Source organism: Perca flavescens, chromosome 2 (genome assembly GCF_004354835.1).
Source record: "Perca flavescens isolate YP-PL-M2 chromosome 2, PFLA_1.0, whole genome shotgun sequence".
Lineage (NCBI taxonomy): Eukaryota > Metazoa > Chordata > Actinopteri > Perciformes > Percidae > Perca > Perca flavescens.
In genome coordinates, this window is record NC_041332.1 from 33,670,629 (window position 1) to 33,692,977 (window position 22,349).

At 42.0% G+C, this 22,349-nt stretch overlaps 1 protein-coding gene across 3 annotated transcripts in view; it reads right to left on the reverse strand.

The window, feature by feature from the left end:
* Positions 1-6,609: 6,609 nt before the first annotated feature.
* The window catches only part of LOC114565648 (uncharacterized), a 32,580-nt gene continuing 16,840 nt past the window's right edge, over positions 6,610-22,349 (reverse strand). For 2 of the 3 annotated variants that reach the window (XM_028593841.1, XM_028593848.1), the window contains 6 exons: positions 15,617-15,948; positions 14,244-14,308; positions 13,922-14,079; positions 11,994-12,512; positions 8,800-10,295; positions 6,610-7,720 (listed from right to left, as the gene is read on the reverse strand). In XM_028593841.1, coding sequence (XP_028449642.1) covers positions 7,037-7,720; positions 8,800-10,295; positions 11,994-12,512; positions 13,922-14,079; positions 14,244-14,308; positions 15,617-15,948 — 3,254 coding nt within the window. In that variant the 3' untranslated portion in view covers positions 6,610-7,036. Of the gene's footprint in view, positions 7,721-8,799; positions 10,296-11,993; positions 12,513-13,921; positions 14,080-14,243; positions 14,309-15,616; positions 15,949-16,480; positions 16,576-16,671; positions 18,382-22,349 lie in introns of those variants that run through there. The other variant, XM_028593833.1, reaches the window with a different exon arrangement.

The following is a 22,349-nucleotide window of genomic DNA, read 5'->3' on the forward strand; positions in this document are numbered from 1 at the left end:
AAAGACTCTCACACCTTTGGGAATGAATGAGGACCTGGATCTCGGGGTCTTTGTTTATCACTCAGAAACAGTTCTAACAGGTAATTGTGGGCTGTGGGACAGTTAAAACAATTTGATATGCATGATTTATTTTGTGGGCCACAGGGAACAGGCTGGCAGACTGATATAGGTCCAGAGAGCAGAGGTATGTTGCTCTTGCAGATGTAGATATCTGAATCTATGGCAATATAAACTATTAATTAATGGAGCTTTAGTCATTGATATTTCAGTATTTGCTTTTTTACTGTGTAAACCATAGTTGATTCTACAATAAAGGGCCACACTGGAAAATGAGAACCACATCAAGGGCCAGATATTTTGAGTTTATTGCTTTTATGTCATCGAAAAAGACAATCTCTTTGACTGTATTACTGTCTCATATAGTCTTCTTACTTACAGTTTGGGTGACAAAAATGTCATAGAGAATGCCAAATAGTGTCAAAAGTGTTGAAAAAAGCACCCAAAACTTTGTTAAAAGTGACAAAAACTAGGCAGGCTGAAATGTATTGTGAAGTTAAATTGATATGGGGGCCGGATCAAAATTTGCAAGGGGCCGGATTTTGACAAAGTAAACATCATTAAAAATGTGAATGGTAGGCCTACATCACGTGTTGGCCGAATGATGCGTGTTTTGTCACAGAGGTGAGTTGATTCAATGTCGCCCCGTATATAGAGAAATAGAGAATTTATGTGTTTTATTTATACTCATATTTATGTAGTGGGCACGTTAAAAGGGTTTAAAATCAGGTGGTTTTGTGTCCACATTGTGCCATACCATACTGTAGATTAAGTTAACTAATCTGGATTACAGTCAGCACCGCCTGGCCAGAACTGGCACACTGTCCTCGTGTTGCACTGTATGGAGGCCCGAAGTCCTGAAAGTTTTTTTTTTTTTTTAATCTGTGATAAAACAACAACATGGGACCCCTGAATCTGCAAAGTAACTAGTAAATATAGCTGTAGCTATAAATGAATACAGCGGAGTAAAAAGTAGAATATTTCACTTAAAGTACTAGTAGCCTACACAGTCCTAGAATAAATGTAGGCTACTTTGATACTTTCCACTAGTGCCAACACGAGTGCCAAATGATCATGACTTATGTTATCAGGTGAAACTTTTGAATTCGTGCTTCTGTTTAAGATATTGCAGACCAATGAATTTTATTTTAATTTACGTGAATGTAGGGCTTACTGTTGTGAATCCATATGTGTTCCTGTGTCTCTGTATAATCTCAATGGGTGCGGCCGTAGCTAGCAGCGGTTTAATCATCAGTGTATTGTTTAAACAGCTCCAGTGTTTTTTACTATCACTATAGTCAGGAGAGGAGCAGTTACAGACATGACATGTTAAGGTTGACTTTCCCTTTAAAGTGCCCATATTATGAAAAAAGGGGGCTAACCGTTAGCATGCTAGCTCATTCTCAATGGCAAAACACTGCTACAGCACACACAAATTCACCCTAATCTACGAAATAAATGGTATAGAATTACTTCCATGTTCCTGTTCTGAAGGTATTCCACGCTAAATTGGAAGCGCGCCCTTGTTTAGAAGAAGTCTCCCAGCTAATCCTGCCTTGTACAGGCCCAAGTTGGAGAAACAGCTAGCTAGCTCATGTAGTCCTTACCTAGCTATGAGCATGGACTGACAACAAAGATCTTACAGAAGTTGAGATGTCTCACCCTGTAGCTAAAACAAAGACCTGACACAGGGTGAAAAGAGGAGCTGCAGCAATGTGCAGTACAACAAAAATATGGTGTTTTTTGAAAATGAAACCATGTAAACCTATTCTGATACAATCTCAAATTACAATTATGAACCTGAAAATGAGCATAATATGGGCACTTTAAACAACTTGGAAATTACCAGCAGCATCAGGGAAGTTTCCCACCACACTGAGTACAATGTTCACACCTTGTCATTCTTTACATATTGTTTAACAAGCAATGTCAAATTGATGTAGAAAAAAAACTAAACAATTTTGGAGTGTAAATTGGATGACATATGGGTTTAATCCATGTGTCTTGGAGTCCATATTAGACAGTTACTGTAGTACAATTTGGGCTGTAACTGAAAGATGGAAGAAAAAAAAAAGAGCTCCACTGCCCTGGAAGTCTAAACAATCTGCTTAAAGAGAGGAACAGCAAGTCTAAGAGAAAAAGAGAGAACAACGACAACTTTCCCTGAGGACTAAACTCACCCTGGAAGTAAACCTGTTGGAAAAAAGGGAGTGAAGCATGCAGGGGTACGAGGCTAGAAACGGGCTGCGCTGCAGGCTGACTCTGGCCTCGCCACTGAGAAAAAAAAAATGAAATCATAAAGAATATCAGTGGTCCGAAGTTGAACGTAACCAGAATATTTACTACAGCCTCAAAAAAAAGCTTTACTACATTTGTTATTCCTGGAGAGAAACTGATTACTTATAACTAGAGATGGTCCAATCCCCATACCGATCCAATACCGAGTAGTGATCCGATACCAGTGTGTCATATATTTTTATTATGTTTTAACAGCTGTTTACTACGATCCCTGTATGATTGCTATCTAGGGACGTCCCGATCGGACCGGAGCTGATATGGGCATTTAATAACTGATTGGGGATCGGCAGTCACTCACAAGTTTTTAGCAGTGTTTACAGCTCTTGATAAGAAGCAGTTTTCTAGCTGATTTGTTTTGATTTCACAGTCGAATCTTCGCAGACGTTATGTAACGTGGAGCGTGCCATTTTAGCTATAACTTGTTTTACATAGAACTTTCTGTTTTCTCCCAGTAAGTTAAAATACAGCCTATTATGATATAAATATCAACATATAATACTGTGAAAGGAAACTTTTGGGAACACTTTACTTGAAGGTATCTACATAAGAGTGACATGACTCTGTCATGAACCCTAAACCCTAACTCTAACCCTCGCCCTAACTTGTCATGACAAAAACCGAATGACACTTACTAAAAGAAGCGTTATGTCATAAACGTTTATGACTTGTTTATAATGTCTATGACACGTTCATGACAGTGTCATGTCACTCTTATGTAGATACCTTCAAGTCAAGTGTTACCAAAACTTTTAAATAAATCTTTTTAACCCTTGTGTGGTGTTCATATTTTTTGTTACACAGCCAATGTTCCCCGGTCTGATGGACCCACCACATTATTAGGCTTTTAAATCAATACAGCCATGACAATTTATGTAAAAATTCTTAACAGATGTTTACTTTAGCTCAATTACCAATGATATATACATAATTTATGGTTCATATTTGCCATTTACCCCCGTGAGATCACATTTACGATCATTTGATCATTTTCGTTTTTTGTGAGAAAACAAGGAAATTTAATTGAGTTAGAAGAAATAATAAATAGCATCACATTTCTTTTAGCAAACATTGAAAACTGGTCCCACAGACCTGAACACCATACAAGGGTTAAAGTGTGGGAATAAATCCAACCAATGAAGCCCCCACTGATTCCATGATCAGTCGACAACAGGAACAACTCGACCATTCTGATTCGACTATGTCAGTTCTTTGTCGGGGACAGGCCTATTCAGTGCTGTACGTCGACACGTCAAATTGAATCAAACGAGAGGAAGTGCCACGCTGTCACTGACCTCACAAGGATAACTGATGTTCTGGTCTGTTGCTCCGATTCTCCTCAGTCTGCTGATGTGTATCCATCCGCTACGCATATTCACCCACTGCAGGAAGAGTAGCTCGCCACGGAGAGGACAGCTCCGAGTCGCCGACAGGATGCAAAATGCCTGAAGCCAAGTTGTAGTTAGTGTAGGGGAAATAATACTATAAGTGTTTTAGTCTCCGTCTGTTTGACTTTTCTGTTCAGATTTTATTTTAACTAGAATACAGAGATGACAACATTTGATATAGCCTTGTTTTTTTATCCAAGTGCACCAACATCCTTTTTGTTTTTAAAGCTTGTCATACAGATATACATTTTTTTTAAATGTTTTGTATAATCCAAAATGTGTTAATAGTAAAAAAAAAAAGTAAAAGTGTGCTATTAAATAACTTGTTTTACTGACATTTCTGAGGTGTATATACTGTAGGGGTGTAAGAAAAACATTGATACACCTGAATATCGCGATATTTTATTTTGCAATACTGTATCGATTTTCAAAAACACAATATTGTTTTTTAATAATTATTTTTGAATTTCCTTTCTTTTTTTTTTGTTTACATTAAAAAATATTCATGTAAGACAGTGGTTTATGTTGTGTTTAAACCCCCTACCACTAGATGGCTATGCTGAGACGCCACCACTAGTGTCCCTGCCTAACAGTGCCTAGCAGTGCCCATAGACAGTATATAAGAATGGATCAACAGATCCCGTTGCTCTGGACGGAGACCAGTGAAGGCTATTAGAAACACTTTTCCGGTGATCTCTTGCTTTACTGCGCAGCCTCCAACTGAGAGAGACAGCGTAAATGTGACGTGAGCAACCTGTCTGAAAGTTGGAAGTCTTCTGGTAGCTGTGCCAAGAGAAATCTCAATCATTCCCAGTCTTACAGAGACGGAGAGCGTAGGTATATGTAAGGAGATAACATGGGCACAGGCTAAGTAAAATGCTAGTTAACATTAGTAATTAAACTTAAACAGCTAATGTAAGTCCAAACTGCCTGTGAGCTTCTCCTGTACTATACGGTAATTCCTCTACTATGCGACAGTAAGTCTCGTGGTTATGACCCAATCGTTAGCCTATTTTTATAAAAGCGTCTACTACGGAGCCATAACGTGAGATACAAGGTAATGGAGCCTTTTATACATTGTCGTGTTTCTTTAGAAATAAACAATGGACAAATAGTCTTTAAACGCTTCAGATATAAAGTTATTCGCTGTCAAAGTGACATCAAAATGAATGGCAGTCAATGGAATGCTAACGGGAGGTGATCTCTTTGTAGCATCAAAATGGCGCTATAGGAGGTTCGAGTTCTGAAGCGAAGCTTACCCCCTTGGTAGTGCCTGACTTTTTGCTAGAAGCTAACAGGTAGGTAGCTACGGCTGAACTCTGGACTACTTTAGCATATCAAAATTAGCTCACTAAGAACCTGTAAACCACAATCCCAAACTGGCAGTTTGATTTTCTGTGTACTGAATTGTTTACCTAAAGTAAACTTCTTTTACTTTTATACACGTCTTTTTTTTTTTTTTTTTATTTTTTCTAAAATTATACTTTAAAAAAATCCCAATATATCGCCTTACGCACAGTACTGAAATATATTGCAATATACTGAATCGTGACCCATGTATCATGATATGTATGCTATCGCCAGATTCTTGCCAATACACAGCCCTAATATACAGTATACTTTATACACGTCCACATCTTTGTAGTAACCTCTGTACACAATGTACAGTACAAATAATACTACTGAACTGTGTGCTATGTTTACACAGTGTATTATTCATTTATTGACAGGTATATTTAGATTACAGTGAGACACCGAAAACCAAAGACAGGTATTCTGCACGTACATGAATACGTGAAGACTTCAAGGACATCACGGTCCACGACAATACAGTGTATCCAACTATGTTTATTTTTTTTTTATTTTTCAGTTTTACTAAACATGAAACATATGGTCTTCAGAATGACAGCAGGCCTACAGTAACAAAGGGGAAACAATACAAACAACCAAAAATAGTTTTTGGTTACACTTTACTTGAAGGTATCTACATAAGAGTGACATGACACTGTCATGAACGTGTCATAGACATTATAAACAAGTCATAAACGTTTATGACATAACGCTTCTTTTAGTAAGTGTCATTCGGTTTTTCTCATGACAAGTTATAAAAAAATGTATAAAGTTTTTTTTTTTTTTTTTTTTTTTTTTAAATCGGTAACACTTTACTTGAAGGTATCTACATAAGAGTGACATAACACTGTCATGACAATTTTTTTTTATCTTCAAATGTTTGTTTTTCTTCTTCAAATCTCTTCAATGATGACGTGAACCACAAGTTCTATTACTAATTTACTGACAAAAAAAAGGAAATCGATAATCTTGAATCGTCTTTGGAGTCTTCTTTCTTAATACACGGATTCATAAAACAAAGTCTTAAAGCACGAGCAGAGGCACACAGTAGCAGGTTTACACAATGCCACCATGGAGGACTTTGATCTTTGATTTTGACAATTTGTAATCACAGTTATATTAGTTAGAACTTAGCATTAAGGGTATGACTGCATCAAAGAGATGTAAGGCACTAGGTGCTACAAGGTACTTAGTACGAGATAAAAGAAGATGAGAAGTATAACAGTCCAAACTAGACACAGTACAAAACCGGGTTTCAGTCTCCAGGAAATAAAAAAACTAAATATCACATCACTGTTACTTTTAGGACTGGGTACCGAATTCAATAATTTTTTAGGCACCGACCGGATTTGTGCCCCCGTCATTCAATACCTAATTTCAATACCTAATGGAGTAAATCTCATCAGCGTCAGTGAGCCAATCAGCATGCAGCATGCTTCTACCAAGATCTGATAATACTGCTGATTGGCTGTCTAACGTTACACGTCGTAGGGACACGCTGGAAAAAAAAAAACTCTATGTCACGTAGTAGGAGCTGAAAAATGAATAAAAAGATTTGTGCTGTAATGTGTAATGTTGTCATTTCTTTTTGGTAAAATGGATTTCATCAAATTGGTATCAAAAAGGGGCGGCCTCTGGCTCAACCAGTGGGAGCGTTCGCTCCGACCTGCTGCCCTTTGCTGCGTGTCCCCCATCTCTCTCCCCCTTTCGTGTCTGTCCACAGTCACTGTACAATGAAGGGAAAACCCCCCCCAAAAAAAACCCGAACCGGCATAGAAGTCACAGCATTGGTAATGGTAGATCTACGTGTTTTGAACGATACCCAGGCCTAGTTACTTTTTTGTGGAAATTTGCATCTTGAAGTTACATTTTAAACCTTTGCTGTCCAAAGAGGGTGCGTGTAAAAATCCGAGCTTGTGAAAAAGGAAAGAATGTAGTTTGTGCATTTACGGGACCTTTTCAATCGCACTGTTCCGGTCCTCATTCCTAACCGCCGTTTGCCCGCCCTCAGCGTCGGGCATGTGGTTGTGGTGCAGAAACAAGATGGAGTCCAAACTTTCTGGTGGAATGTTGGCTCTCTTCCTGTACGTGGCCCCCGCTCCTTCCTGCACAAAGTCCTGCGCGGCGCTCCCTGCCACTGCCGGGGCAGCCAGGTAGGCCCGCGCCGCCGCGGCCAACAGCGGGAACTGCACCGCCTTGGTCCTCCACCACTGCAGGGGCTCCACTCCCAGGGAAGCCCCCTTGTCGGCTCTGAAGACGGACATCTCCATGTCTATTGACTCCTCCACAGAACTCTGCCTGGCCTTGGGAGCGGAGCTGAACAGGTCTCCCAGGAGGAACTCCATACCGGAGAGTCCGCCCTGAGCGCCTGGATCCACAAACTCACAGTCGTCGGCCTCCCCCGGATCGCTCTCTTCATCTTCATCGACGTCTATGAGCTCTCTGAAGTTGATTGGGCGGGATTCTTTGAGGCGCTTGCTCCGCCGTAGGAAGTCGCTCTCGGACTCCGGTGAGCCGGGGGAGGGGCTTCTCTTGATCTGGCTTTGGGTCTTACCTTGGCTCCTCCTCCTGTCCTCCTTCACAATCCTGACGGCCTCTTGCTTCAGCCAATCAAAGGTGGCTGTCTGCTCCTTAAAGACAATCACAGAAATAAGATTTCATTTGTGAGTGTCCTTCACTTTACACATTATATTAACTGAGATTGGGGATAACTGTTACAGGGGGGGGGGGGATTAGTCAAATTACATTAAAGGATTAAGAACAACAAATAAATAGAAGGCAGCCTCAAATGTGAATGTAATCCCTGGCCAATGACGTTCAAGCACATTAGCACCAGATATGGACATAAGCAGGGAAACAGAAGTCTCTCAGTGTGTATGAATCAATAATACATATTCCAAGACTAAATGGAAAGAAACTGACAGATATACAGTATAAAAAAAAAGGCAGCGAGTCTATTAGAACACTGGCTTCAGTGAAATGTTTGGTATCAGACTTGCACGTGTGTGTCTATGCTTTACAGTGATACTACGTGCTGTTCAGAGGGCGGGATATCAAACCTCAATGGTTTGGTACCAAGGTACCAAGAACTGAAAGCTGGAATCAAAGGCCTGTTTAGATTTATATTTACAGCCGCTTGTGTTTAGACAACATTTAACAGTGGCCAGACGGGTCATTTTACTTTATTTTACTGCCTGTGACATCATGTCTGTGTATAAAGTATTTATTTATATGTGTGTGTGTGCGTGCATGTGCGCGCGCGCGGTGTGTGCACTTGTTCATGGTCTGGCCCACTAGACTGTGAAATGAGCCAATTAAATCAAACCGGTCTTTAAGAAGTAAATGTGTGTTATGGCAAAAAGCTCTGGCAGGTATCCACCTATTTTATTACATATATATGCACACATCACAATATACATTTATTTTTACTTTACTACCCGTTAACAAGCTGTTAAACCCTCACAACAGTATACATACTGATGTGCATAACCTGTCTACATCCTAATCTTACCTCTCTATAACAGGTTCTCATTACACACGTGCACGTACTACATTACTACCCAACCTGCCTACGTTACGCTTTCAGTTATTTTCACAGGCAGAAACCTCGACGAGACCCTGGCTCTTGGCGGGCGGCCGTCTGCAGCAACAGTAACTAAGAAGGGCGGACTTTAGCAAAGAGCCAATGCATTAGAACTTTCCGACTCACCTTGTCCTCCATGAAGCCCAGCCCGTGGAACTGGGGGTCGAGGGAACACGCCACGCACAGAACCCTGTTGACGACGGGGTTTTCGTAACAGCTCGCCAAGTTCCGCCTCATCATCCTCTTCACCTCCTTCAGGGTGGACGACGAGTCGCCCGGCCGCGACATGAGGTGTCGGGAGAGCAGGCCGGTGAGAATGGGTTTGACCAGGGACAGACGGGGGAAGGCCTCCTTGGCGAGGGTTCGACACGCCACATCCAGGGGCTTGAGGACCAAACACAGCTCCTCCAGAACCTTCCATTCGGATCGCAAAGCTGCGCCGCCGGTTGAGGATGCGTTGGAGGAGGTGGAGTTTGCGTGCCAGCTGCCGGACGAACTGGATTCTGAACCCGTGTCTTCTTTAGACGAGCCCTCGCCTTTGACCTCTTTCATCATATCGCAGAAAAGGCTTTTATGCTTGATGAGCACGCTCAGCAGAGGGTACAGCTTATTCCACGTTGGCCGGCTGTGGGCCCACGACTTCAGCTCGGCCTGTTCGTGTTTGGTCAGGGCGTGCAACAGACTCTGGGCGTGGTGCGGATACGAGCCTTTGTTGGGAGCAGGTGGCAGGAACAGGTCTGTGAGAATACCCTGGAACTGACTGAGGGTCTTGGAGATGACCGAGTGTGACATCACTTCCTCGATGCAGCCTTGCACAGCGCTGAAGAAACACGGCACGGATGGTAGTCCTTCGCTCGAATGGCTGACGTGCTCCGGGCCTTCCTCGGGGGACACGGGGTCCTCCCTTTCGAGAAAGGTCGTCGAGTTCGGGTGAGGAGCGCTTCCTCCGGCCTCTCCGCCTCTCTTGCTCTTCATGTGCCCTGGCCTCATCTTGTTCCTTCCCTCCCCTCCCAGCAAGACCAGGTTAGGCTGGGAGATCCCCCACTCCTGGGCCATCCCTTTCACTTGAGCCTCCACGGCTCGAAGGCTGCAGTCTTTCCCCCCGCTCTTGGTCAGCCTTTGGGTGGCCAGAGCCAGGTTCTGAAAAGTAAAATGACAGTCGATGTAATGGGCCCAGAGGGTGAGGTAGCGCTCACCGCTGCCCTGCCAGCTGTGGAACCAAACATCCACGCTTAAAGTGACAAAGTGAGGCACTTCCCTCCGGTAACCGAGAGGGCGCCCACGTCTCCTGGACTCGAATCCGATGGGAGCCGTGTAGTCGGAGACCTCCTCGTTCTCGCTGCTTCCCAGTTTCCTCCGCAGCAGCTGGGCCAAACTCGCCTTGCCCCGGTTGTGATGTTCTCTCAGGAGGCTCTCCAGCTGCCGAGGAGAAGGCAGCTCCTTGTAGGAGGGCAGGAGGGTGTGAATCAGCTGTTTGAAGCCGTCCCCTTCTACCAGAGCCGGGGGCTGGAGATCCACGATGAGGAAGTTGGCGATGGCGTTGGTCACATTGGGGGACAATATCAGCGGGGGTGTACTGACCATACCGCTGTTAAGCATCACTGGCTGGGAGCGTTGTTGACCTTTTGAGAAAAATAATAAAATCTTCAAATCAGCTTCAACAGTTTGACGACACATTTGTTTTTTTGTTTTTTTTACCAAGCCTGTACAAGCCGGAGATCAATTTGGAACTACTCTAGATTCAATTGGTCTTTATTGTCCCCTTGGGGGACTTTTCTTGGACTCCGGCGCCAACAACTTTAGCTGCACTTACAATTAAGATCAATAAACAGAAACAATAAGCCACAGGCCACATGAACAGAACACCATGATATTATTGCACAACCCATGCGGCCTTAAAAGGTCCAGTGTGTTTATTTCTCCCATCTAGCGTTTAGATCATATATCGCAATCAACTCTCTCTCGCACCACGCAGATCAAAGTACGTATTACAGCTAAGGTAGCCTTCACGCTTCAAAAAGCCGTGAAAGGCGGAGCAGTATATCCTGTATGTCCCTTACCGGCTAACGTATTTCAAGATGGAGCATGAATATGGAGCGTCTACCCCAGTTGATGAGAACAAAATTTCAAGCCAATAGTAATACTTGGGAATTGATGGTGGTGGTAAATATTCATGAAAAAGGACAAGTTTGTGAACGAGCAACACAGATTTTGATAATTAACAACTAAATACGTTACACACTGGGTAACACACATTTTTAACTAGATACCAGTTTACAGGTTAAACCTGTACATTTGTTAGTTTGATAAAAGAGTTTTTAGACTCACATAACTATACCAAAATAACTTCAGGCCGCTTAAAAGGAAAATTTAGATATCTAAACTTGGGTCTTATTTCCAGCCATGCGAGTGGCGTGGCTTAGTTACACTCTCTACAGCAGGGTTGGTCAGTCAGTCAGTTGGTCGGTCCAAGCTGAAACATCCCAACAACTTCTGAATGGATTGCTATGGATTTGTTTTTTGTTTTTTAAAGACATTCATGGTCCCAAGAGGATTTATCCTTCTGGCTTTGGTGATTCCCAGACTTCTCCTCTGGGGCCACCAGCAGGTCAACATTTTCAATTATCTGGTGAAATATCCCTGCATTTACAAGATGGATTGACCCTAAACTTTTTACAGACATTCATGGTTTCAATATGGTGTATTCCAATGTCTTTGGTGATCCTCTGACTTTTCCTGTAGCGCCATCAGCAGGCTGACATTTGGGGTTTTAAATGACATGTCTTTACAACTAAATAACAGATTGAATATTGGTACACACATTCATGCCCCTATAAATAATAACTTTGGTGATCCTCTGACTTTCCATCTAGTCCTTTCATCAGGCGATTGAAAACAAATGACATTCCCGTCGGCTTCAGGTGTACTTTTTGTGTAGACAATATTAGCAGAGCCATAACAATTTAAAATTTTGCTGTGCAATTAATAGTCTCAGAAATAATTGCAATTAACAATAACAATAATTGTCTCTTTTAGTCAAATTTAAAAATATTGATTACTTTTTTAAACAAAAAGTTGTATCACTGTTATATGAACCAGATAATATAGTAACACAGGTACACAGCCTATGAAGTTAACAACGTCTCTTTATTATCATAGAAACATTTTTTTCTAACTGTATCCCCCCCCTTGTCGTTTTTGTTTCTATAAACGTGTAAAGGGTTAAGTGCCGACAATTGACAATTAAATATAATATTAAAAATATATATTCCGACCAATAACCACTTGTAATAATTGTTACAGGCCTAAGTAATAGTTACCTATTGTCAGAAGGCTCCGGTCCTTGTTGCCATCGCGTGTTCTGATGTGGTGCTTGTTGGTCAGATGGATTTGGAGATCTGCTGCTCCCCCCCCACAGCTGATATGTTCCCCACACAGCTTACACACCACAGCGCTCCGGTCCAGAGGCCGGCCGGTAGGGTCCGGCTCGAACCCAAAAAAGTACCATGGGCTGTTCTCTGTGACGTTTGGGTTACTCAGCAGTTTCTCAGTCCCGGGCATAAAGTCGTACTTTTCCAATGAATGAGAGCCCGGGGACGGTAAGGAGATCAGGGAGGAGGAGGAGGGAAACGCAGAGACAGACATCATGCCAGAATCACTAGCGGCGTCTGGGTTGGACACGGTCGTCACGTCACTGATGACAAGCATGGGGCTCTGTGATTGGCTGTTGTCTGACCAAAGAGAGGAGCTGCTGGGCTCTGGGAGGGTGACCAACTGGATGTCTTGCAGAAGGCGCAGGACTGTTTCTTTGTCTCCGACTTCACATTTTACATTGTCACCTGTCACCCATCAAAAATAAATAATAAAATGCAGAGGATGTGATCCCATTTTAGCGAGCTACATTTTCAGTTTTAAGACTTTCAAAAACTTCAATTCAAGTCTGGGGCTGCACAATTTTTCTCATCATCGCAATATCAACTGCCGCAATAAACACATCACGAAAGGCTGCGACATATTGCGAAAGACATTTAGAGATTTTTTTGGTGTTGGTTGAAAGAAAATATCGGTTGAAAACTGCACTTTAAAATGTAGTGATGCCTTTTATAAACAATTTGTTGTATCTTAGCAGAATACTGCAAGCAGCAGAAATGCAGAACTGTGTACACTTTAATATCTGTTCACGAGTAATATCGTTATCGCCAAATTCAACGTTATCGCATAGAGATAGAGCACTCTCCATTGAATTGTATTGTGTGAAGGTGCCTCTTCGTCAATTTTGTCCGCTAGCAAACAACAGAATAATGCCTAAAAGCTGCTGTGTGACAATATTCACTACCAACAATGTAAAGAACCCATAACTTAAGTTATTATAAGCTGCTGACCCGAAAAACTGAGCTTTTATGAAGACAAAAGTGGATACTGACGTGAGGAATCAGCAGAGAGAACGGGCATCCTGACACTAAGCTAATGCTATGTTCGACGTTACATTTGCTGCAAACATTTTGTTACCTAGTCAAATATCCAAATGGCAGTTTTAGTCTAACTATACGTCTGGAGGCGCCCAGATAGCTCAGTTGGTAGAGCGGGCGGCCATGTGTAGAGGTTTACACCTCGACGCAGCGGACCCGGGTTCGATTCCGGCCTGCGGACCTTTGCTGCATGTCATTCCCCCTCTCTCTCCCCTTTCACTTCTTCAGCTGTCCTATAATTAAAGGCCTAAAATGCCCAAAAAAATAATCTTTAAAAAAAAAAAAAAAAACTATACGTCTGGAGAATAAGCTAACACACGTAACGTGGGACATAACGTTGGCTTAGTGTCAGGATGCCACAGTCTTCCTGTTCTCTCTGCCGATTCCTCATGTCTGTATCCACTTGTGTCTTCATAAAAGCTCAGTTTTTCGGGTCGGCAGCTTATAAAAACATAATTTATGGGTTGTTTACATTGTTGGTGGTGAATATCACCATGCAGCAACTTTTAGGCATTATTCTGTTGTTTGCTAGCAGATGAAATTGCAGAGTAGGAACCTTTCTGCAATACAGGTCAATGGACAGCGGAGAGTTCTTTTCCCCTCCGGTGGGGGCGGGACTTAAATGTGCTTTGTCTCCGCATCGCACCTTTACCTCCTATCGTGCAGCCCTATTTAAGTCTACTGTCAGTTGAAAATGAATGTGGAAGTGAACAAACTGATATAGATCTACAAGTCTGCTTCCACCACATGTAATTCTATGCTTCAGCGCGTGAACTCACCCATCCCCAAGCCCAGCAGGGTGGCATAATCCTTGCCGATCCAGACCCTGAGCTCTGTTCCTTCTGTGATGGGCTGGGAAACCCTGTAGTAGATGTGGCGGTAGAACTGGAAAATGACCAGGTTGTGCTCCTCCTCACTGCTGGTATATGTTACGTACCTGAAACATAGAGCAAACATGTACAGTTTGTTAGTAGGAGCCAATCTCAGTCAGACAAACGCTCTGATTGACTGCATTATATATATATAAAAATTAGATAAAACAGAAGGGAGAAAGGACACTATACTTTGAAAGAGAAACTTGAATCAGTAAAAACTGCCCACCTCATCCAGTTAGATTTGCTTTCATCGGAAGCATCGACGTAGACAAAACCAGCATCATCCCTGATCTGGAGATGGGAGCAATGTGTATGTCAACTCTCAATTTTTATGACCAATTCTATACAGAATTCCTGCTGGTTACCAAAACAAGTCACAAATTACATTATTGATTAAAAGTAGGGCTGCAACTAACTATTATTTTCACTGTTGATTAATCTGTTGATTATTGTCTTGATTAATCGATTAGTTAGGTCTACTAAATGTCAGGAAATGGTGAAAAATGTCAGTGTTTTTCCAAAGCCCAAGATCACGTTTTTTAAATATCTTGTTCTGTCCACAACTCCAAGATATTCAGTTTACTGTCATAGAGGAGTGAAGAAACAAGAAAATAATCAGATTTAAAAAGCTAAAATCAGAAAACTTTTATTACTCAAACAGATTATCAAAATATATGGCAATTCATTTAAGAGTTGACAACTAATCGATTAATCTATGCAGCTCTAATTAGGGATGCACCGAATATTCGGTTTTCGGCCGAAATACTTTTATCACCGAAACAATACGGCCGAAATGTTGTGATGGCAAACAGAAACCGCGACCTGCACGTGTGTCAGTACCTGATCCGTTCCACCTGCAAAGCGTCTCCTCAGCAAAGAGGTTGAGACGGACCACGGAGTGAAAACAATGAAAAGTACGCTCTTAGTCTGTCAGCACACGTTTCAGTGAGATCTATTCGGATCCTCTGCACTTCATCGCGACTGTACCTGATCCGCGTTATAAAGACCATTACTTGGATGTGGAGAAATGATCCAGGCCGCGATGGATGCGGAGAACCCGCGTGGAGACGGAAACGGAGCGCGCACGGAGCAGGAGGAGATCAGAGCGCAGAGAAAGAGACTCGAAGGGGCATGCACCCTCGTTGTCTGATATGTTCAGTGAAATCCTGCAAGAAAGTGCCTCGAATAATAATAATAATAATAATAATAATAATAATAATAATAATAATAAGTAAGCTATTCTGTTCTTAGGCTACTATCAGATTGTAGCCATATTTCTGCTAGATATTTTTTAATTAAACTTTAATATTAATTTATACAATTGCAATGCCTTGATTTTAGTAAAGTTAGTACACAGTCATAGCCATAAATGCAATGGTACTAATAATTGGCATAATTTCTTTCGCTGTTTTGGTTTTCGGTCTTGGTTTCCTCTTTTTCGGTTTTGGCCAAGAATTTTCATTTAGGTGCATCCCTAGCTCTAATTATAAGTGGATTTTAGATGTGATTGTAGCACGAAAAGCATCTTTTTTTTTTTTTTTTTTTTTGCCATAACTTCATTTTAAACCTTTTTAAGTCTAATCAAACCTGTCTACTTACAGCCCATGCGTATTTGAGGTTGCTCGGCATTTGTCCTCTGCACACTTCTCCTAGAAACGGCCCAAACATTACGCCCTTCTGAAGGTGACACTTGGCGTACACTTTCATCTCTCCCATCTGGTCTTCATCAGAAGATCCAGGACCAGACATCCCAGAGCTGACGTCCCCGCACAGGCACAGGCAGGAGGGCAGGGACAGCACTGCCCGGGAGGGGCCGCCGTGGAGCCATGGCTCTCCAGGCGGCAGCACAGCGTCTGGGACGTAGTTCTGGTTCGAAGCATTCTGGAGGAATGGGTAATCCTCAAGGAATTCTTCATGGTTTAAATCCAAACCTGCAGTGTGGGGGGAAAAAATAGAGAACTGATCAGTCAAACATGGAATTAAGGTGAGATACCGTTGTTGTCAATGCAGAGGAGGACTTTATTTTCATTGAGCATGTTTACTGTTCTTCTGTTGTTTTGGGTGAAAAAAATTAAATCAAGATGACAGAACTTAACACAGGAAATAGAGAAAAGTCCTTTGGAGGATGTTATAGCATTAGAATGTGATTGTTAAAATACTAGACAGATTGCATTAAAGTAAGCACACATCATTTTACATTTTAGTTATGTATAGCAAAGACAGAAGCTTTGAGTTTGTTTTGATTCATTTTTATTTTGTTTCCCCAACCAAGAAAAATGTATGTTCCTATAGCCGTCTCGTAACCAGCATCGCGTTCAATCGTTCGGACTTTGTGTAGACATTTATCTCAACACTTCACTCAGATATTAATAAGATAATGAATCAACTGCAGCACTGGTGCAGTCAGAGTGTGTGTGCTTGAATGGACTTCTGTCAGTGGTGCCCACGTGTCTGGTGGCAGACCTGCTGGGCCAGCTGAATCGCTCTTTGGCAATATCTTACGCAGCTTACGGCCCCCGAGGGATGGCGTCTGGGGACTTTGGAGGGAGCTTTCAGTCCTGTTGTAAAAAATTATACTTAAGTTATTTCAGTAGGTGTCATGGGATGAATTAAAAAAATAAAAAATAGCAACCGGTGAATATACTTCATCCTACCTGTGCACGCTGACAGGCATCGTTTCTCTTGCCTCCAGTCTTGGGTCACACAGTAAGTGAAAGGGTGTGCTTCGGATGCAGTGATTGGTATAGATGATCGATGTGCCGGCTTCTTTACACATGCGAGCAAGCATTGAGCCCAGATAATTGACTCCGAGGGGGGTGTGGCTGTACCAGATTTCATCTGTAAGATCCTTCTTGGGCTGCACGTAAAGGGCGGTTGCGTTGCATGGGAGCTTGCTCAGGTACTTCAAAAGAGAAGTAATGGGACAGAATGCACTGCCTGGCTTCTCAAACATAGAGCCTCGGTCCTTCTCAATGTGCATCTTAGTTTCGTCACCAAAGGATAAAGCACAGCACCTCCGTCCTCTCTCGTCTTTTCGGATTACAAATGAATCTGGCTTTAGATTCCTGTTGGCCTGCTTCCCTCTGCGGCCAAAATGTACCTGGACATCAAACCAGACTTTGTTCAGTAGTCCCCTCGGAGTGCTGGTGTCCATCGCACGCGAGTGTCTGAGGATGCAGATATCACTAGAAGACAGTGCCTGATGGTGTGATCTTAAGTTTCGACCGCCCTTCCGAATTCTCTTGAGCACTCCCAGGAACACCTTGTTGGCTGAGGTGAACTCAGCATCTCTCATTAAGCACACGGGGCGGCTGACAGGAGGCTCTTTGAGGTAACGATTTAATCCAGCTCTCAGCGCAATGTAACTGGCAATCCCATACAGCTCTCCTTTGCCGTTTCGTACCGATCCGTAAAAGTGTCTCAGCACCCCGTTGAGCTCAGTCTTCTCTACTGTAGTCAGGTCCACCTGAAGCCCCTGGGCCTCCAACCAGCCAATGAAGCAATTCACAGCCCAGGTCGTCTGCTTCATGGTAAGCTTACTTATTTTGTTCCTGCTGTCTTCAAGTTCATTCAGTTCCAAGTCTGAAACCATTGCATGTCTAGAAATGTCAGTAGTATTTACCTCATACTCTCCCTCTTCTTGTGACTCATCCTCTTCTTTCAGGATGATCTCCTCTTTAGTTTTCATATCAGGCTCAAACACATGCAGTTTATCACGGGAATCCTTCAGGTCTGCATTCATAATGTTAGCTGTTAGCTCCATCAGCTGTCAAGGTAGTTGCTATGTATTCAATGTTAAAACGAGACGAGCAGTAGGTAGGATTTGGCCATGTAAACAAAGCGGAGGGATACCGCTCACGTAGTCAGGTTTCTGTGCTACACGGCGGTTACACCACAGTCATTTATCAGACTGTATTGAAGAGACGAAAAGGATTTTAAAACGCTAAAGATGGCGGCTATGACTGGCCAATCATTGCACCCACCGCAGAACGGTTATTTGTAACGACGTATCATAACAGCGGGACAATTAGCAACATATCCCTTACCAAATTATGTTTTAAATAATAAAACATTCCCAAAATGTTATACCCTCAGCTCCTTACAATCACGGATGCACAAAGGGTTACTTGAATGACTGTTTAAGTGATACCATGGCAACAACAAAGGTATGAGACAGCCGTAAAACAGCCTTCAAGCAATGGGGTCGTATTCCCTCTGCGCATGCGCAAAATCATATGTAGGCAGTGTAAAGTTGTTTGTGTTGTTGTGTGTAATAGCACTGTTAACAAGGCGAAAATTAACACTAAGGTCCCGAAACGAGACATGGAAACTACGTTAAGTATGAAAGAACCTGACATTAGATAACCCCGTTCAAAGAAACAGATACTGTTTGACTTGCTGGTAGGGGTTGTTGCCGATTATCTTCATTTTACACTCTTTGAATGTGTCGGATGGCCTACAATCTCGATGCATTGTCGGAATTAAATGTTGGATTTATAGATGTAACACAGCAAATACACTCACATCAGTCTGTCTGCGTATTCTGCTAAAAGTATAACAACAAATACTATGAGGTATGTTCTCCCACGTGGGTTTAGCACAGTGTGCATATACCTTTATATACGTCAATGGCATACAAGAACAGCATGAGGGTTAGGGACTATTTTTTCACCTTTAACTGTTCCCTTTTAAATACAACTTTATAAAACCCATAATGTGCCCCACTGCAATTGTATTTTGTCAGTTTTAAAAAGGGAAGGATGTATGTAACGTTAGTAGTGGCACAGGCGGCCAATGCAGCAAGACTCAATTTGTATGCACTCTTTGGATACACAATTCTCGCATTGAAAGAGCTGAATTATTTTGTGGTAAATCACCTTGCGACTCATACAAAGCTCCAGAGGTCGGGGCAGAAGTCGTCTCGAAAAAATCCGCCCGATGTCGACGTCTCAGGTGACTTCTTAAATTCGTGGTATTTCCACCTTTTGCAAGTACTATTTTTCGGCACAAACGACAAACGGCCTCGCCAGAGTTCAAAGGTTGCCCCTTTTCATCTGCTTTCAAGCCAAAATACATCCACACGATGGACTTGCTTCTTGGTTTACTGATAAGATCCATGTTACTGTGGCCCTTCTCTGCTTCTTCTGCAGTCTGTTCGCTCTGCTGGCTGGCGGTAGCACAGCCGCAAGAGTTAGACTGGATAGAAAGGACGTCCCTTTCGAAATCCCATTATTTTTGATGCAAGGTTTTAAACGTAGCGTTAATGTATGTTTATGACGGTGAGAACTTTCTGTGTGAAAACAAAAACCAAGATTCCACAATTCAAATCACCATGGCTATCACATCATAGTGAACACGTTTAAATAAAACTGTGCTTATACAATAGAAAAATAGTCAATCTTCGTATTCTATTTTGACACGCGTCAATACTAACCCTGTAACAAAAAGTCCAAACACTTTCAGTGGCTTTTATAACAAATGAAACGCATAGGATGACAGCCATTGAATTGGTGCTGCCTCTTCTGCCTGCTATATTTCTATGCTTCCTACGTCTCTATTTGTGGATCAACGTCATCATACTGCGACGGGTCAGGGTTGCCAGGTCCTGTTTTTAATAAACCTGCACAAACTTCCAAACTCAGACTCTTTTTGGTCATGAAATTAATCGCACACTTGTTTTGGATTATGGACCACTAAAAAAATAAATTGTAACGATAAGGGCCTCGAGGTGGCTGCTGCATTATTTTTTTCTAATCTTGAGGCACTGTCTTGCATCGAGAGTGGGGCCCTTTGTCAAGATCTAATATAAATATCTATATTAATGTTAGTTGATATCGTCCTTGCATGCGTCAAATTTAAAAATACATTTATGAATTCAATTAAAATACCACAAATTAACTGAGAAACAGCCAAAGTGGTGCATATGTAGCTATATTTTAAAACAATGGTAATGTTTTCTCATCTGTACATATGCATGCATATATATATATATATATATATATATATATATATATATATATATATATATATATATATATATATATATATATATATATATATATATATGCATATATATATATATATATATATATATATATATATATATATATATATATATATATATATATATATGCAGGAACCTCCTAGCAGGTTCATCTGTGTAAGTCTTTTAATTGACTTGCCCCTCAGTTAAAATGATCTATCAAAACAGACAACCAGGGGTATACAGTGGGGGAAATAAGTATTTGACCCCTTGCTGATTTTGCAGGTTTGCCCACTTACAAAGAATGCAAAAATCTACAATTTTAATCATATGTACATTCTAACAGTGAAAGACAGAATCCCAAAGAAAATTCCAGAAAATCACATCATATGAATTTATTAAAATTGATAACCATCTGATGAGGAAAAACAAGTATTTGACCCCCTGGACAAACAGCAAGTATTCTGGCTCCTACAAGCCAGTTAGTCTTTCTTTAAGACACAGCCCCAATCCGAACCAATTATCTACATCAAATACACCTGCCTCACCTCGTTACCTGTATAAAAGACACCTGTCAACACCCAAACAACCAGCATCCAACATCACCACCATGGGCAAGACCAAAGAGCTTTCTCACGGACATCAGGGACAAGATTGTTGATCTGCACAAGGCTGGGATGGGCTACAAGAGAATCGGAAAGCAACTTGGAGAGAAAAGATCAACTGTCGGTGCAGTTATCAGGAAATGGAAGAAGCACCACACCACCGCCAACCTCCTCGGTCTGGGCCTCCACACAAGATCTTGCCTCGTGGGGTGTCCCTGATCATGCGAACGGTGAGGAATCATCCCAAAACCACAAGGGGGAACTGATGAATCAACTGAAGGCAGCTGGGACCACAGTTACAAAAAGAAACGGTTGGTAACACACTACGCCGTCATGGATTGAAATCCTGCAGCGCACGCAAGGTCCCCCTGCTCAAGAAGAAACATGTACAGGCCCGCATGAAGTTCGCCATTCACCACCTGGACGACTCAGAAGAGGCCTGGAAGAAGGTGATGTGGTCAGATGAGACCAAAATAGAACTTTTTGGCCTCAACTCAACTCGTCGTGTTTGGAGGGCAAAGAACACCGAGTACAACCCAAAGAACACCATCCCCACCGTCAAGCATGGTGGTGGCAACATCATGCTTTGGGGGTGCTTTTCAGCCAAGGGGACGGGACAACTCCATCGTATTGAGGGGAGGATGGACGGGCCATGTATCATGGAATTCTGGACCGACATCTCCTTCCCTCAGTGAGAGAGCTGAAGATGGGTTGAGGATGGGTGTTTCAGCACGACAACGACCCTAAGCACACCGCCAAAGCAACAAAAGAGTGGCTGAAGAAGAAGCACATCAAGGTTCTGGAGTGGCCTAGCCAGTCTCCAGACCTGAATCCGATTGAAAATCTTTGGAGGGAGCTTGAAATTGAGTTGCCAGGCGACAACCTCGAACCTGAATGATTTGGAGGCTGTCTGCAGGGAGGAGGGGCCAACATCCCTGCCGAAATGTGCACAAACCTTGTCACCAACTATAAAAACCGTTTGACATCTGTGCTGGCCAATAATGGCTTTTCTACAAAATATTAACATGCTGTTTGTCCAGGGGGTCAAATACTTGTTTTTCCTCATCAGATGGTTATCAATTTTAATAAATTCATATGATGTGATTTTCTGGAATTTTCTTTGGGATTCTGTCTTTCACTGTTAGAATGTACATATGATTAAAATTGTAGATTTTTGCATTCTTTGTAAGTGGGCAAACCTGCAAAATCAGCAAGGGGTCAAATACTTATTTCCCCCACTGTACATGGGTTTTAAAGGGCAGCTCATTTTAATTTCCGAATAAGGTGTGATAGAGGTGTTAGACTTTCGATTTTATTGAGATATGCCACTGTTATACTATCCTGTCTTGATTCGTAAAGATCAACAGATCATTCGTTTTATGCCGTGACACAACTGTCATTCACATTTTCAAATTCTTCTGTAAAAAGATAGGCTACATGGTATCAAGTGTGGTATAACCGCCATATTCTTTGGGCATGTAGCCTACCACACTAAGGGCATATCATCACATTTAAATAATGTAATTAAAATGTAATTAATAACTTATTTTGACAGTCAATTGGACAAAAACTAAACTTAAAGCACACTAACAAAAAAAGAAGAGCCAGATGGCAGAAGGGTAGAGAAGGGAAGAGCTCAAGTTTCCTCACCATGGTTAGTTAAGAATGTAATACCTGTTTTGAATATCCAATTCAATTGTATTGTCATTGACACAATGTGCAGGCTACATATATGTAACGAAAT